Source organism: Epinephelus moara, chromosome 12, assembly GCF_006386435.1.
Source record: "Epinephelus moara isolate mb chromosome 12, YSFRI_EMoa_1.0, whole genome shotgun sequence".
Taxonomy (NCBI): domain Eukaryota; kingdom Metazoa; phylum Chordata; class Actinopteri; order Perciformes; family Serranidae; genus Epinephelus; species Epinephelus moara.
In genome coordinates this window covers 7,482,369-7,498,255 of record NC_065517.1, presented here as the reverse complement: position 1 = coordinate 7,498,255, position 15,887 = coordinate 7,482,369, and the positions used below count along the sequence as shown (strand labels likewise).

Here is a 15,887-nt window from a genome sequence, read left to right as displayed (position 1 = left end):
GAGGTCTTTCACATGCTGTCGTTGAGGCTGCTGTCCTCCGCTCCACCAGAGGGAGACAAACACCGGAGTAGCCGCTAAGAACGTCACCACAACATCCGCTTTGAGGCTCCTGAGCCAAGTCGTGTCCTCACCAAGCTGTCAGAGATGACAGTGTCAAAGTTACCGACTGCTGCTCTTTCCTTAAAACAGGTAAATACATACAACACTAGAAGGACAGTGTGTATCACTAACAGCTGGACTGGTTGACTATAGTAACCACACGGTATCATGCTAGCGGTGTTAGCTTGTTGGCTAACGCTCCATCTGTGTAGCGCTGTTAGCTAGATATCTAGAGTTTTGAAGGCTCTGTTTTTGTATCTTATATCTTTTTTATACAATTCAAGGGAGACTTTTGTCCATTTGCAGCGCTGTCTGGTGTATAGTGAAGTTATCCGCTGTTTACTGGCAGAAACTAAGCTAGGACTGTGCGGGTTAGCAAACTATGTGTGTGTGTTATAAAATGTATGCGTAACGTTAGTAGAGAAACAAATTCTCCAGACAAAGTTAAAACATACATGTCATTTATACATCATTTTGTCAATATTGCCATTATGAATGTGGAATGTGTGGCTAGCCAGCCTGAGAGACAGCTTACTCCGAAGTTTAGTTTAGTCAGTGCACTGCACTGGACCTTTAAATGCACTGGACACCACAGAGGTCATTTCTACTGGTGTATGAGTCTTTGCTCTTAACAAGGTAAAATGATATTGCAATAGTCTGGTTATTCTTGACTCACTCAAGCCAGACCTTTCTTAATAAACCCTGCTTTTCCAGGACTTCATTGTCCTGGTTTCATCATATGAGACACTTCTTTGTGAGAAATACAGTGTGGTCCATGTGCAGTAGGTATGAAAGGTGTAGTGGAGATGGAGTTGATAATAATAATAAGCTTTATTTGTAAAGCACCTTTCCAAACAAAGTTACAAGGTGCTTTACAACAGCAGAATAAAAAGGCAGAATCCAATAAAATGACAATAATATAAAAACATTATAAGAACATAAAAAACAATAAAACATTAGAAAGTAGAAAACATTAGACATTATTAGATGACAACAATTAAGTAAAAGCACATTTAAAAAAAGTGTGTTTTTAAGAGAGATTTAAAAGAAGACAGAGATGTGGCTCGCCTGATCTCCTCCGGCAGGTCGTTCCAGAGCGACGGGGCCCTGATAGCAAAGGCCCGGTCGCCCTTGGCTTTCAATCTAGATCTTGGAATCTCTAATAGGGACCCACCAGAGGATCTCAGGCTACGCCTTGGCTCATATGGGACTAAGCAGTCTTTGATGTACTCAGGGGCCAGTCCCATCCGGACCTTAAAAGTGATCATTAAAATCTTAAAATCAATTCTAAAACCCACAGGTAGCCAGTGTAATGAAGCTAAAATCGGGGTTATGTGAACTCTTTTGTTTGAATTAGTGAGGAGTCTGGCGGCAGAATTTTAAATAAGCTGAAGTCTGGAAAGATTATGTTTACTTAGGCAGGAGTAGAGTGAGTTACAGTAATCTAAACGGGATGTGATGAATGCATGAATGACAATTTCCAGGTTCTTGGGAGACAGAAAGGACCGGATTTTGGAGATTCTGCGTAGTTGGACAGTTGTTTTAACATGCTGATTAAAGTTGAGATTACTATCAAAAATGATGCCAAGATTTCTGCAGCTAGGGGTGATGCCGGTGGAGGATAAGCTAAGTTGCGGTGAGATGTGATTGTGTGTGGTGTCTGGGCCTATGATAATGACTTCGGATTTGTCTGGGTTCATGTTGATGGCAGTTGTATGTAACTGATGATCAGGCTTATTTGGAGTCATCAGTAATATCACTTAAAACTGAATATTCTTTGTCTAAACATTAAATCATTAATAAATAAAATGTGTTTTTTACACTGTCATGTTGAGTCTAACCTGCTGATTCTTTATCAGTTTTTACAGAGACAGAGGGTTTTGGGGATCTACAGAAACATGCTGAGGACCATACGGCTGGTACCAAGTGAGGCAGACAGGAAGTACCTCACGGACTGGGCAAGAGACGAGTTCAAGAGGAATAAGAACGCCACAAACCAGGTAAAGAGATAATATAATTGCTTTTGCCTTTCAACCACATAGTTAGATTCCCTCGAACTGCTCTAAGGGGAGCTGGGACACGAGAGCTGACAACATACTCAGAACAGCAGTATGTTAATCAGGACATTTAAAAGTGCCATGTTAAACCTTGCTATAGATGTGTTAAAGAGGTTTTGCTTCTCATCCAGAAAGATCATGGAGAGAGAGTATTGATTCTGATACATAGTAATTGTTTCAATGACTAATACTTGGGTGTAAGTTAGTCTGGCTCACAGGATGTAGACTGTGGGTATAAAGGCTGTCATTGGTCACTGACTTCCTGCAAGTGAAGTTACCATTTTAATCACCCTTGCTACTAGTCTTGTATGGCCACAACTTCTGGACTAGGAACCTACACGCTTAAACGACTTTTAATGTTTTGTGCGGCGCTTTCTTTTGCGGGGAATCATCCATTGTAACACCAGTGCTCACCTGTCCACTAAAACAAGGTCCCTCCTGACACAGTTTGCAAGAGCCCAAGATCATTCTGATTGGTTCGAAGAAATAAAAACAATCATTATTTACCTCAGTGCAGAGTTATGATGGATTCAGTCAGGCCTTTCTCCAGCGCTTGCACAACGCAGTAGTCTTTAATCGCCTTTGAGCCTTGTTCGCCTGCAGGTAAACAGTCTTTGTAGAGGGGAAAAGAGGTGGAACACACTGGCCAAAATGCAGTGTCAGAACTCATCAGCTGTTGTCTGATGACAATTTAGCTTTTTATAAGCTATTTTTCAAATTCATCAGCATTCATGTGTATCATCTGTGTATAGATATCAGCAGAAATGTTGTCTGAACCTTTCTCAAGTCGATAATTGAACTGTAAACAATGATCGATGCACTGAAGAGGAGGTCTCGGCTTGGATATCTGCTGACTAGCTCGAAGCCAAACTGAAAAACCCCTGAAAAGGCATGATACACCGTTCTCTCTCTTTGATTGGCTAGTACTTGTTGCCTTGGTTGCTTGGATTGGTTAGTTTCAAAAACCTTGCACCCTGGACCCCTGAAATACTGGCTGTTGTCCCCAAAGGCTCGTCATCGTCAGAGATAGCTAATGGCTTCAAAGACAGGCTGAGAACTAATTTAACTTGTGATTTAAACTAAATATGTGGACTTCTTAAATGGAACTTATGTAGAGACATTGTACTTATTTTCCCAGCTTCCTCTGCTCTGTTTATTAATGCTGTGTTTCTTATCATTTTTCATTCAGGATGCCATCCGTATGATGATCACACAAGCTAACAACCATCTAGAGGAGCTGCAGAAGTCTCTGGCGTTGGCCAAGAGTTAAACACTGTGAGCTGCTGTGCTCTCTGAGGAGACTCTGTGGCTGTTGACAGGAACCCTCTGATCAGGGTCGTGTCATTGTGAGTGACTGATGCAGAATGTATTGAAACTGTTTTTTGTCTGGACGCTGTTTTTGAGGATGGATTAATGGAACGGACCTGAAGCCATCGACCTGTAAAACCTCCTGAGCTGCTGTTCTGCATACAGTGCTGAGGATTTATGCTCCATGATGGTGGAAACTGATCAACCTGTGAGCTAACTGAGCCCATCTGCCAGACTTTAGTTTGTGCTGTGTATTTATATATATATATATATATATATATGTGTGTGTATATTGAATGTATTAAAGAGGAACTAATAAATCCACTGACAGATTCAAGATGATCATTTTTTTTAATACAAAATATGTTTTCTGTCATCATCACAGAGTGCATTATTCATATCCACAGAGTTATCCATAAAACTAACCAACATGTATGAGCACACAGTCACTACATCAAACATACAGCAGACAGTAATACTGTAACACAACTCTGAGCTTTCTTCATGCAACTTGACACAATTCACCAGGACTGTTCTTTACTTTATTGGCAGTGCATTAGCTTACTGGAAGACATGATTATATGTCGTCAGCTGTTCGGGGTCATGACATGGTTTGTTTGGTGTTGATCAGGGCTGCAACTAATGATTACTGTTATTACTGATCAGTGGTTTGGTCTGTTAAGCAGCAAAGCCTCCTGGTTTAAAGAGAGAGGCTCAAAGAATAGCAATTCAGTGTGCTTCCAACCTTTTGTTGAACAAAAAGCGCCATCTAGTGGGCTCAGAAAATAAAGAAAATGCTTCAGCTACTGATACTGATTTTAAAAAAACCTTCAGGGGTTATATACAGCGTGAGTTTAGCTACATTCTCATAAGTAAGCAGAAGGTTGCTCCTCTAACGTCACAGGGCTGATCTCAGCATGCAGATACCAACAAAAAGCTTATTGTACTGTAATTCCCTCCATCCACACAACTTCACTATGATCCAATGATGCCACTGTGCACATCAGCTACACCTGCTGTTAATGACAGAATGCTCATGGTGGTACACAAATCAATATCTAGAGAATGGTTGGGCTTACAATGTGTGAACACACTGCACAGTGTTGTTGATGGTTAATGTGATGTAGTTAATCTATCCCATAAACAGCACATTAGATCAGTGTTTTGACACCTAGCTTTATATCTACTGCTTTATTTACAACACAGTGCACAACAGCTGCCCTTATTTCTACAGAAGTGTATGAACAGCTCTCAACAGATCAGTACAATGTTACCGTGACAACCAACAACACAGGAATGTGGAGCGTTTTTAGTATTCCATTATGATATGATTGAGTGGCTCCAGGCCCCACAGCTTAATGACATAATGAATTCAGTTATCTCCTCAGTATGGCTGTGGTGTCCAGGAACACAATGTCTGTTTGTCATTTATGGATCATAAATCCAGATCATGCTGAGGCTGTTGAAAGGTAAACCCTCTGGTAGTGACAGAAGAGGTGTGTGTTAGCAGTCATCACGTCTGTTAGTCCTCAGCATGCGCAGCTCATCCTCCAGGTAAGCGATCCTCTCGATCAGAGCGGCTCTGTCGGCCTGAGCCCTCTGATCGGCCTGCCAGCGAGCCTCCTGCACTTTCCTCTCGTACCAGCGCTCCATCTGCGTGGACACCGCCTCAAAGAAGTACTGCGTCACCTCCAGAGCGTGCATGTTGTCCCTCTCCTGAGCAAAGGAGGGTTCGCTGGGCTGCTCTCCAAAGACCTCCAGAGTCCGGACCCCTGTGGCCCCTCTGGACTTAGTCCTGCCCTGGGAATGCTTCTTGTGGTGCTTCCCTCTGTCCCGCCCTCGCTCCCTGTCTCTGAGCCCGGCTTCAGTCCTGCTGCTGCAGCGGCGCTCTGTGGCCGGAGACAGGCTGCTGGCTCTGTAATTCCTTTCCCCCTTCGCCCTGTGCTCTGCCATGTCCACCTCCTGCCGCTCCTGGTTCTTCCTTTGGGTGTCAGCACACATCACAGGACGCTCCTTCGGCCGAACCACCTGGACAGATGATAGCGGGCTTTTGGCTGCTGCAGGAGAGGTGACTTCAGCATTATGAGCTTTATCACCATCTGTTAATTAGAGATTCAATGAGCACATTCAATTTACACACTCACCACTACACAGCAAATATTTATTCTTCAAACAGTCCTGCTAATTAGCATGCAATAACTCTGAATCATGAACAAGCTGCCGTGCACAGACTGAGTCAGAACTCAGTGTTTTTCTCCCGCAGCAATGTTATTCCTTCTATGTTAAGGTCATGACAGAAATAGTGAACCTATCGTCATGCAATGGTAATTACATACGCCTGCAGAACTATCATCCTGAGAGGAGAAATGTGGTCTCATAGGTTACAGCTCAGAGCATCGTTTTTATCCAGTGCAGCAGGTTCCAGGTCAGAATAACATGTTAACTCTGGAAATTACAAGGGGGTCGAACTCAAAACAACAAAACTAATCTGCCTTTGTTTACTGTATTTGCAAAGTTGTTTCTTTGCATTTGTCAGATAATTAAAAAATCCTCATATATATAGTTTATGTTTGCTTGTTTTTGGTGGACTTATCAGTTAAATGTGAATAATCTCTGCAGGCACACAGCAGCTGTTGGTCGACAATTATCTGCAGTTGTTTTGACTGATGACAGTGTGTGTGGAACTTTGTGCCAGTTTGGAGGTCCAGGAGGGGGCGCTGTTGCCAGGAACATGAATCTGAATACAGCACAGCACTGTAATATAATATAATATATAGACATGTTGCTCGTGTGTAAGTGTGTATGTCAGCATTAAATGCTGTACTGTGAATGCAATGTTGATCTAACATGGTGATATGGTGTGATCACTCTTAGTGAATGTGTCACAGGTTATGAATTATCATTGATGGTTTCTGACATATCATCATAGATTTGTTTTCATCTTTTTATAAACACTTGACCAATTTCAAAAATGTGACTACATGGCATTACTACTGTGTGTAATTACCTGCTACTATTCAACTGTAAAAGAGATTGTTGATCTCAACGGGACTTACCCGGTTAAATATAGGTTAAATACAATAAATAAAAATTCATAAATAACCCACTACACTGCAGATCAGCCACTTTGTGGTTCAACAGTTTACTGAATGTTCATTTTGACCTATTAGCAATGTTGATAGTCGGATAATTTAGGCTTAACAGGCTATTACCTTCATTAATACTCTCAAATAAGTTTTGCTCCAGATAGATTATTATTTAATGGCCAAAAATGGCTCTTTCGATAGTAAATCTTGGGCTAATTGCTGTCTATTTTAGCATTAATTTGCAGCCTGGACCGCTGATGTTTGAAATAAACTGAAATAAGTTGAGATAAATAAATATTTGATGACTCAGTGTCTCCATGTGATGAAAATGTTCACATTGACACATTTGGTTGTGTGAGCTGTTTGCTGAGTTGTTACCTGGAGAGCTCTCCACATGAACCACAAAGTAGTGGTTTGCTGAGCTGCCCTCTGCCACACTGGCCTCGCCCCGACTGGAGTCCAGGAGGGCAGGGCTGTTGTGGAGATCCAGGCACTGGGAGCTGCCTTCCTGGCCGGAGGGCAGCACAGTGAGGCCGGCTCCATCGGCTTCATTCAGGCCCTCTGCAGCAGAGGAGGAGCGCTGCAGCTTGGTGCTGCCGGGCTCTCCTGTGAAGCGAAGATCTATGTTCTGCAGTTTGGACAGACACCAGCTCTTCAGCTCACTGACCAGGGACGCCTGCTTGAAGAGCAGATACAACCACACACAAGAGGTTACATTGGTTTACGTCACATTTAATGGGAGAATTGCTGACAAAAGTTTAAGTTTAAATGTTTGGGTAAAGCTTATCCCTTAATATGTTGACATTATCAGTTACACCATTTGGGATGTTGTTCTTAAAAATCTACAGTGAGTTGAAGAAGGAAACATCCATCTCTGTTTGCAGCAGAGCAGAGAGAAAGGCGTTTTTAAAAGTCTCTGTGTTCAGCTCTCAGTACTTTTGTAGCTTCTGACGAAATCTCTGTGGTTTGGAGTTTAGTTTCTCTCCTGCGTCCTGTTTTTGCTTTAGATATCTGCTTTATTTTACTCTTTCATGTTCGCTATCAGCAGTATTAGAAGTTGTGTGAAGTTGCTGCTAAAAAAATATTTAGAACTCTGGCACATGTAAAACCTAAATTTTACTCTGAGCAGCTTTACAAATACCAGATTATTTTTATCCAACATAAACAGCCACCTTCAGCCCTGATGACAACATATAGGCTCTACTTTAGTTACTTGAATTTCTACTTGTCTTGTTTGATGTAGCAGTAAACACGAGATATAGATCTGTCTGTCCCAACGCCTCAGTGATGACCTCATCAGCTGCAGAGCCTGTGATGGCTGTCAGTGTTACCTGTCTCTTCTCTGCTTCCAGCCTCTCCTGCAGAGCCCGCTGCTCGATCCTCTGCAGACACTCGCTCCTTTCTGCGGACACTCTCTCCACTGTCATCTTATCCAGAGCTCGCATCTGATGGCAAAACCACAAGTCACACACATCAAGAGTGCAACCAGAAATATGTCAGGAGGAATAACAGTAGCTGAGAGGCTTTTCTGTCTTTAAGACCCTTTCCAGTGAATTTCAAGTTTTTATCCTTATTAACATGTCCATATATTTTTTGTATGATACACGATAAACCATCAAGCAAAATAAGCCATCAATGCCATGGCTGAACATTTCCGACTTGGAGGTGCAGTGTACTAATGATGGTTTCAAGAACGCAGATTCAGACTTCCCGGGGTTGTTCTGTCACAAACTTTAAAAGTCTGATCCTCTCAACATGAAAGGCGGGGCTTTCCATAACACTGGCAAAACAAGGAAAAGCAAAGTGTGGCTTTGTGACAGCATTTTGCAAAATAAGATTCCCTTTCACTACAAATTCTCAGAGCTGGCGATTGGGATCAACATCAGCAACACATTATTAGCCGTTTGGCAACGTAGTCAAGCTGAAAGCTCATGTTATCCGTTACTGTTTACAAGCAGAGGTTTGTGTGTTTAATGAGCAGAGTGAAGGTGAGCAGGAGCTGCAGGCCAGTGGCTAAGGAGCTTGTTTGCATATTTACAGATCCACACATACTAAATAAGGCAAAGGTGTAGTTACTTCAAAGCTATTTTAAAGCATGAAGGGATTTTTTTTCACGGAAAACAATAAGCCGTGAGTTTTTAGGGGTTTAATCAATGCCAGGAGAGGAACTTTAAAGTTGTTCATATTTCCTATGATTGTATTGTATTTTTATTCCACTTTTTCAGACAATGGTGTTCTTCTAACTCTCTGTCAACAGTTTGTGTTTGTCCCTTTCCTGTTTCAACATGCACATATACACACACTGTAGCCAGCTCCATACAGAAATGGCTTTTCTAGTTTGGTATGGAAGAACTTGAGGTGCCTGCACAGACCACTGACCATACACTGTATAAAATAGTGGATGTAGCCACCATAACTTCACCCATTGGTTTGTGGACTCTGGTTTTTGGCATTTTGACCATCGCCATCTTGGATTTTTAGAGCCAGAACTGAGCCACAGAGACCACAACTTTTTTGTACCAGGCTGTACACATGTTGATTTCTGCTGTTAGGTTGGGCATTTTAACACAGGGGTCTATGAGCTCTTGGAGCCAGCCTCAAGTAGCCACTCAAGAAACTGCAGTTTTTGGCACTTCCGCATTAGCTTTATTTTTCAGCTGTTGAGGTTGCCCGTTTCTTACCTTTACACCTTTGGGATGAACTGGAACGCTAACTGAGAGCCAGACCTCATCACCCAGCACCAGTGTTGGACCTCACTAATGCTCCTGCGGCTGAATGGGAACAAATCCCTGCAGCCAGATGGAGTTGTTATAGCAGCAGACCGATGCCCATGGTTTGGGAATAATAATTCAACTATGATGCGCAGAATGCTTGATGACATCTGTGCCTTATACTGAACTACTGGTTGCATGACTATGACAGCCTCATTACAGCACACAGTGTTTTGTCAGTCAGCTGTAGAGTAAACATCTTTTTGTCTTGCAGTCCCTTGGTCAAAGAATTTCTCAACTTCCAATGTTCCTCTCTTGTGTTTACCTTTGGGCCTACATACCTGATTCTGTTGTTGCTCTGATCGTGGTGATTATGCATTCCTGACTACATCCACTATTGTATTTTGTCAGGCAGCAGTGGTGCTCAGAGTCCATGCATCAATGACTGTGTGCTATCTGATAGAGGCTTTGTACCTTGTGCATGTATTACGCACAAGGTGGCTCCAGGGGGAAATGAAGCAAAGCCCAGTTGCTGTAGTGTTCCAGCTGGTCACCTACACGGGAATGGAACCCCTAACCCCCACTATGTTAGAGCCATGCTGTATCTGTTCAGATAGTTAGCAGATAAACAGCGATACAGTGAGAAGACTTGTGTTTCTGCTCAGATTCAGACTGTATGGAGCTGGATATTTCAACTCAACAACTCTACCCCTTTAGATTCATTTGACAGCTACTGCAGAATGATGTAATGTTCCTGTGCTCAGGTGCTATAACCAAAAAACTAAACAAAAACTTTGTCCACTGGATGCTGCTGCATTGCATTCTAGTGGTCCTGGAAGCAGACATACATAATTTACAATATTGTAAAGTCATTTAAACAGATGTTTATAAACTATTTATCCAGTTTATCAATAATTTGAAAATTTTTTGGATGCTGCATTCACCGTGGAATATTTACGCTACTTTCTGCATCAATTGTCTTGTGTTGTTTTTAACACTGAATGATGAAGCCAAAGACAATGTTGTACAACATGAACAATAAAGCGCCTAACAAACTGTATGCCTAACTAACTTTAGAAGTATTTCACATTTCTGAGATGCAAGCTGTTCTGACGAAAATAGACTGTGTGATCCACAAACTTTGCTCTGCTTGTATGTGGGCAGTTTAAACCAAAACAAAAAATTAAAAAGTCAACTTTTATGTTGTGGTAGCATGTGTTTGTTACCTGATGTTTGTTCTTACGGTCCAGTTGGCCCATCTTGCTGTTCATCAGATCTTGGACGGTGTGGATTTCAGTCTTCATCTCCTCCTTTGTGGCCTCCAGCTGGTTCTCCAGTTTACTGATGAGAGGTTCACAGCGGCAGCCGTTTAGAGGAGCCTGCAACACATCGCAAACAATCAACAGAGCAGCACCAACAGTGAACGTGTCTAAAACAAACTCCAGCTGTGAAGTCTTTTAAACAAACTTTTTATGCGATTGTCAAAACGTGTTTTGTATTATATTTACTGTGGGGCTGCAGTGAGACTTTGAATTGAAATGACAAAAAGGGGCAGCACTAAATGTATCTTGGGTTCATACAAAATGTATTTTAGGATGTTTCTCTGTAGGAGCAACATGTGGGAGGAGGGGAATGGGAATATATAAGGACGAGACATTGAGAATGAGTTTATAGAACACATAATTACATGAATAATAATGTCTGGAGTGTTGGTGCCCTTACCTGCATGATCTTGCCATCCTTGCCGCGGTACAGAGTGTACAGCTGATAGGCTTTATAGTTATGTGGAGGGACGGATGCATGAAGGGGAGCTCCTCGCAGTTTGCACTTCTTCTTGTGAAAGCCTTCGCTGTGCCTGGTCTCTTTGCGGCGGAGGGGGTCGGACAAAGACGGCTGAAACATCAACAGCACCTGAGGTTATTCCATCTTGTACATCTTAAATAGCAATTTAGGGAGGGTGCCACTAATTGTCTTCCCCTGTGCACAACCTTGACTAACAACAGTTAGCTTCTCTATTCCTGAATGAACATCAGTGTGGATTAGAGTGTGTTTATCTAACTGAGATGGCTTCAGGGACCTACTTTGTCTTTCTGCTTCCTGTTCTTTCCCCTCCTGGTGTTTGACTCGGTCACCTCAGCGTGTCTGCAGGCAGCTCGGTCACTGCTCTGGGTGTCATCTGCAGCAGAAGCACTGTCCTGCAGGGAACAGGGAGAATACAGGTATGGTAGAGCACTTAACTGGAAATTAATGTCCACTAGATTCCTCCTTATGGAGGAAACTAGTGGACACTGTTATTGTGGCTTGTTTCAAAATGTTTCAATCATTCACATAAGTGAATTTATTAAAATCACTAATACCCTGCTGATTTTTTCATCATTATTTACTCGGTTTAACCTCTTTAACCACAGACCACCAAAAGGTAGGTCAATACAAACATGTGCTATACAGTCAAACTTTTCAAACCCTTGACTGTAAAATTCTAATGGAGATGCAAAATTTCCACAGAATTTGGAAATGTGTTTCCAGTTATGCCAAAATATTTCCATTTGATGAATAGTGTAGCCATTTAATTAAAGAAAGCATAAAGCTTGGTTCTGGAAATCTCACTTGGTGTACATGGCATATAGTCAGAGAGTGTGAGATAAGATGATTTTTCCAACCTCTTAGATGCTTACGGAGCGTGCTTACTTATTTGAAGGTTTATGAGTCATTTTAAAATATACATATATTGACGATTAACACAAGTTTTTTCACCCTTTTTTATAAAACAGCACCACTGCATTAATCATATATGACATTACCAATGTCATCCATACTGACTTTCTTCAGTTGTTCCCTTCCTCCTAACTCACAAGTGTCTCATGATGTATGCTTTTACCTAAAGTTTTTACACGACAATTTACGATTGCTTTGACACAGCAATCCAGTTTTTACCTTACAGGGCAGCATCTCATCTCTGGGAACAGACTGAGCTCTGCCCTCTGCCTTCAGCTTGTCTCTCCTCTTCCTCACACTCCTGCCCCGCACAAAACTCTGCACCTGAACACACGCACGCACGCACGCGCACACACACACGCACACGCACACACACACACACACACACACACACACACACAGGAATGACAGGAATCACAACTTAAATCATTATGAGTTTAATAAATTAAAAATGAAAGCAGACCATTAATCCCAGAGGCACTAAACATGTATCTGTTTTATGTACACCTGAGGTCATAAATAACTAGAGCTCACTGTTTTTACAGGTTTCAACAAGAAGTTATTGGTTTTTAAAAAGAAGATTGGATGTCCCTAAGGCTTGATGCAGTTGACTATTATTTTTCATATCTGTATTTTACTTTTGATCACTTATTATTTTTTATTCTTTTACAAACGTCTTTACTTTCTTCACTAAATTCTACAATCTTTTTAAAATAAAAACTGTGAGAAAAGGAGCACTACAGATTCCAACAGTCTAGCTAAACTTTCTCTAATGATTAGATCTAATGATCTAAGTGATGTGTCTTGGTGAATGAGGTGGTCTAAACTCTTCTGTGCTGAGAACAGCTACACTTGCATGGAAAATGCTTTTAGCCCCTTTCCAGATCCAGAAAGAACCATGAATCGATCTGAGAGGAAAAAAACACCTGATCATGAAATCTTTACAATCTGTAATCACCAGTCAAGTTTCTATGTGTCTATGAAAACATGGATGCTTCACACACATCTTCTACCTCCTGACAGCACAGAAGATATATACAATCAGCACAGTTTTTAAGGTGGACACCCAAGAAGAGTGTCAGCAATTAAGTATCTGACGAAATATTTCCCCTTCTGTTCCTGAGATATGGCGTTGAGTAATGGCCAGAAAAGTATTTTATGCAGAACATTATGATGTCACAGTGAAGCTGATCTTTGACCTTTTGGATATAAAACGTCATCATTGTTTTATCCTATCAGACATTTGTATGACGTTTTGTCATAATTAGCTTATGAATTCTTGAGTTATGGCCAAAAACATATTTTTTGAGGTCACACTGACCTTGACCTTTGACCTTCAACCACAAAATTCTAATCAGTTTATTCTTCAGTCCAAGTGGATGTCTGCCCCAAATTTAAAGAAATTCCCTCAAGCTGTTCTTGAGATATTGCATTCACTAGAATGAGATGGATGCAAGGTCATGGTGACCTTGACTTTGACCTCTGACCAACAAAATCCAATCAGTTCATCCTCAAGTCCAAGTCAACCTTTTGTCAAAGTGGAAGAAATTCCATCAAGGTGTTTTTGAGATATTGCGTTTACGAGAATGAGACAAACAAGGTCACAGTGACCTTGGCCTTTGACCTATGACCACCAAAAACTAAGGAGTTCATCGTCACGTCATAGTGGACATTTCTGCCAAATTTGAAGGAAATTCCCTTATGCCGTTCTTGAGATATTGTGTTCACAAGGATGAGAGGGACAGACGGACAGATGGACAACCCATAAACATAGTGCCTCTGTCCACAGCTGGCGCTGGCGCAAAGGCATAAAAACAGATAGTGTGTAGTATGAGCGCAAAAATGTCTATCTCAGTATGAGTTTTGTTTACAGCTGTCTGGACTGGTGAGACTGGTTTTACCTGGGGAGCTTTGGTCAGTAGAAGAGCCACATCTGGGTTGTTGTGCTCTCTGGCCTGGTCCAAAGCTGTTTGACCTGCCTGCAGAAACACACACACACAGCTGATCAAGGACGGTCAGAACATGACTCAAACACACAGAGGCTGGGGCCTTTCAAACCCAACACTGAAAGCTGTTTTACCTTTATTGGACTACGGTGATCAGCTCTTTCTGAATGCACCTGACCAACGCCTGAAGAAGTTAGATACTGTATGCCATGTGCTTTACGTTTTCAGGTAATTTCAGTGAGACTTTTACCTGGTTTAATAAAGGATGAAACAGCCTTTATCCCTAAATCAAGTTAATGCTGACACAACACATCCTTTGTGTTTACCTGTTCTCAATAAATTCAGTATTCAGTTTATTACATGTCTCTGTTGTTGTTAGTGATGGGATTAGTGCTTTGGAAATACATAATGCTCAACCTGCCATGTGAGCCTTTATATATATCAGTATGGTCTGTATTCATTCTATCTTTGGAGACCTGGTCACAATTTGATTATCACTTTTTTGTCACTTTCCAGTAAAACTGTGATAGACAAGACTTAACACACACACACAGCCAGTTTAAATGTCCATTTAAACGTCAGAGAAATTAGGTGTTAGGAACTTCCTTTGCTTCTGCCAATGAGTAAAGTTGCTGAGTGCAGCTTTAAATAGATTTCAGGAGGCAGGGACAATGTGCTGCTGGAAGAATCTCTCAACAGCAGATTGGTACCACTAGAGAAATGTGTGCTGACTCGAAGATGAAGAAAGGCAGAGTGAGTGCACAAACACTTCTTGTGAGCATTAATGATGTAGAAAGAGGCTGCAGGCGCTCACATTGTTGCAGATGTGGCTGTCTGCCCCTGCCTCCAGCAACAGACGTACTGTCTTCTTATGATTCAGAGCAGCAGCCACGTGTAGCGGTGTGTCCCCAGCCTGCGCGCACGCACACACACACACACACACACACACACACACACACACACACACACACACAGAAGATGGTGGTGTGAGAGTGGAGCCTTAATTTATGCAAAACTTCTAGGCATCTAATGCTTGTATGAACAATCTACATTGCATGATAACAGATTGGATCCAACAAAAAAATATTTTAAAAGAATATGGGCTGATGAATCAGTTAACAAGGGAAACTGGACAGAAATTGTGAATTTAAAAAAACAACAGTCAATTTTACAAGCCAGATAACTGATTTCAACATTGGCAACAAATTTCCGATCAGTGCTCTCATGCCAAAGTGACAGGTGCTGTGCAAAACCCCCGACAGGACTTGCAGCAGGTATCTAGCTGGTGGTTTGTGATCATTTTGTGTCCAGTCAGAACTCACCAGGTTCTTCTCTGACACAGAGCAAAAGGCTCCCAGCAGGATGCGGATCACAGCCACGTGGTTGTAGCGTGCTGCCACATGCAGGCACGTATCCCCCGCCTGGAACACATATTTAGTGATTAGCAATTTCATTTCAAAATGAAGCATTCATGACACTTCATAGAAGCACAACATGAAAATAAATTTTAGTTAGAAATAGATTTTAGTACTTTAGGCTGTTTATTTTAAAAGGTGCTGGAAAGGAAAGCACTGCGCTGGTTATTAGTCATTTTAGGCATTACAGTGCAACTAAAATTGGTCAATTTGTTTTGCAGTCAAAAAACATGTCAATTAGATTTTTTATTTAGTGAAAAGACTCTTTGGGCATAGATCAGAAGTTCTCCTTCATCCTACAAGCCACTGAAACAGACGCCAGTGTACATGTCTGTACGACATCTATTGCTCGTCTGTCCGTCCTGGAAGAGGGATCCCTCCTCAGTTGCTCTTCCTGAGGTTTCTACCCTTTTTTTCCCCGTTAAAGGGTTTTTTTGGGGAGTTTTTCCTTATCCGCTGCGAGGGTCATAAGGACAGAGGGATGTCATATGCTGTAAAGCCCTGTGAGGCAAATTGTGATTTGTGATATTGAGCTTTATAAATAAAATTG

The 15,887-nt window shown here is 41.7% G+C and overlaps 2 protein-coding genes across 6 annotated transcripts in view; one reads left to right on the top strand and one right to left on the bottom strand.

The window, feature by feature from the left end:
- The first annotated feature begins 57 nt into the window (after positions 1-57).
- On the top strand, positions 58-3,720 carry lyrm2 (LYR motif containing 2). Its single transcript, XM_050058531.1, has 3 exons — positions 58-189; positions 1,959-2,099; positions 3,346-3,720. Exons 1-3 carry the CDS (start codon positions 145-147, stop codon positions 3,424-3,426), a joined length of 267 nt encoding a protein of 88 aa, XP_049914488.1. The 5' UTR covers positions 58-144; the 3' UTR covers positions 3,427-3,720.
- Positions 3,721-3,798: 78 nt separating this feature from the next.
- Positions 3,799-15,887, bottom strand: part of ankrd6b (ankyrin repeat domain 6b) — a 60,945-nt gene continuing 48,856 nt past the window's right edge. For 3 of the 5 annotated variants that reach the window (XM_050058471.1, XM_050058473.1, XM_050058469.1), the window contains 10 exons: positions 15,245-15,343; positions 14,737-14,835; positions 13,878-13,955; positions 12,196-12,300; positions 11,343-11,456; positions 10,984-11,154; positions 10,488-10,640; positions 7,882-7,995; positions 6,929-7,229; positions 3,799-5,563 (listed from right to left, as the gene is read on the bottom strand). In XM_050058471.1, the coding sequence (XP_049914428.1) occupies positions 4,968-5,563; positions 6,929-7,229; positions 7,882-7,995; positions 10,488-10,640; positions 10,984-11,154; positions 11,343-11,456; positions 12,196-12,300; positions 13,878-13,955; positions 14,737-14,835; positions 15,245-15,343 (1,830 nt within the window). In that variant the 3' untranslated portion in view covers positions 3,799-4,967. The remainder of the gene's footprint in view (positions 5,564-6,928; positions 7,230-7,881; positions 7,996-10,487; positions 10,641-10,983; positions 11,155-11,342; positions 11,457-12,195; positions 12,301-13,877; positions 13,956-14,736; positions 14,836-15,244; positions 15,344-15,887) is intronic. The other 2 variants (XM_050058474.1, XM_050058470.1) reach the window with 1 other exon arrangement.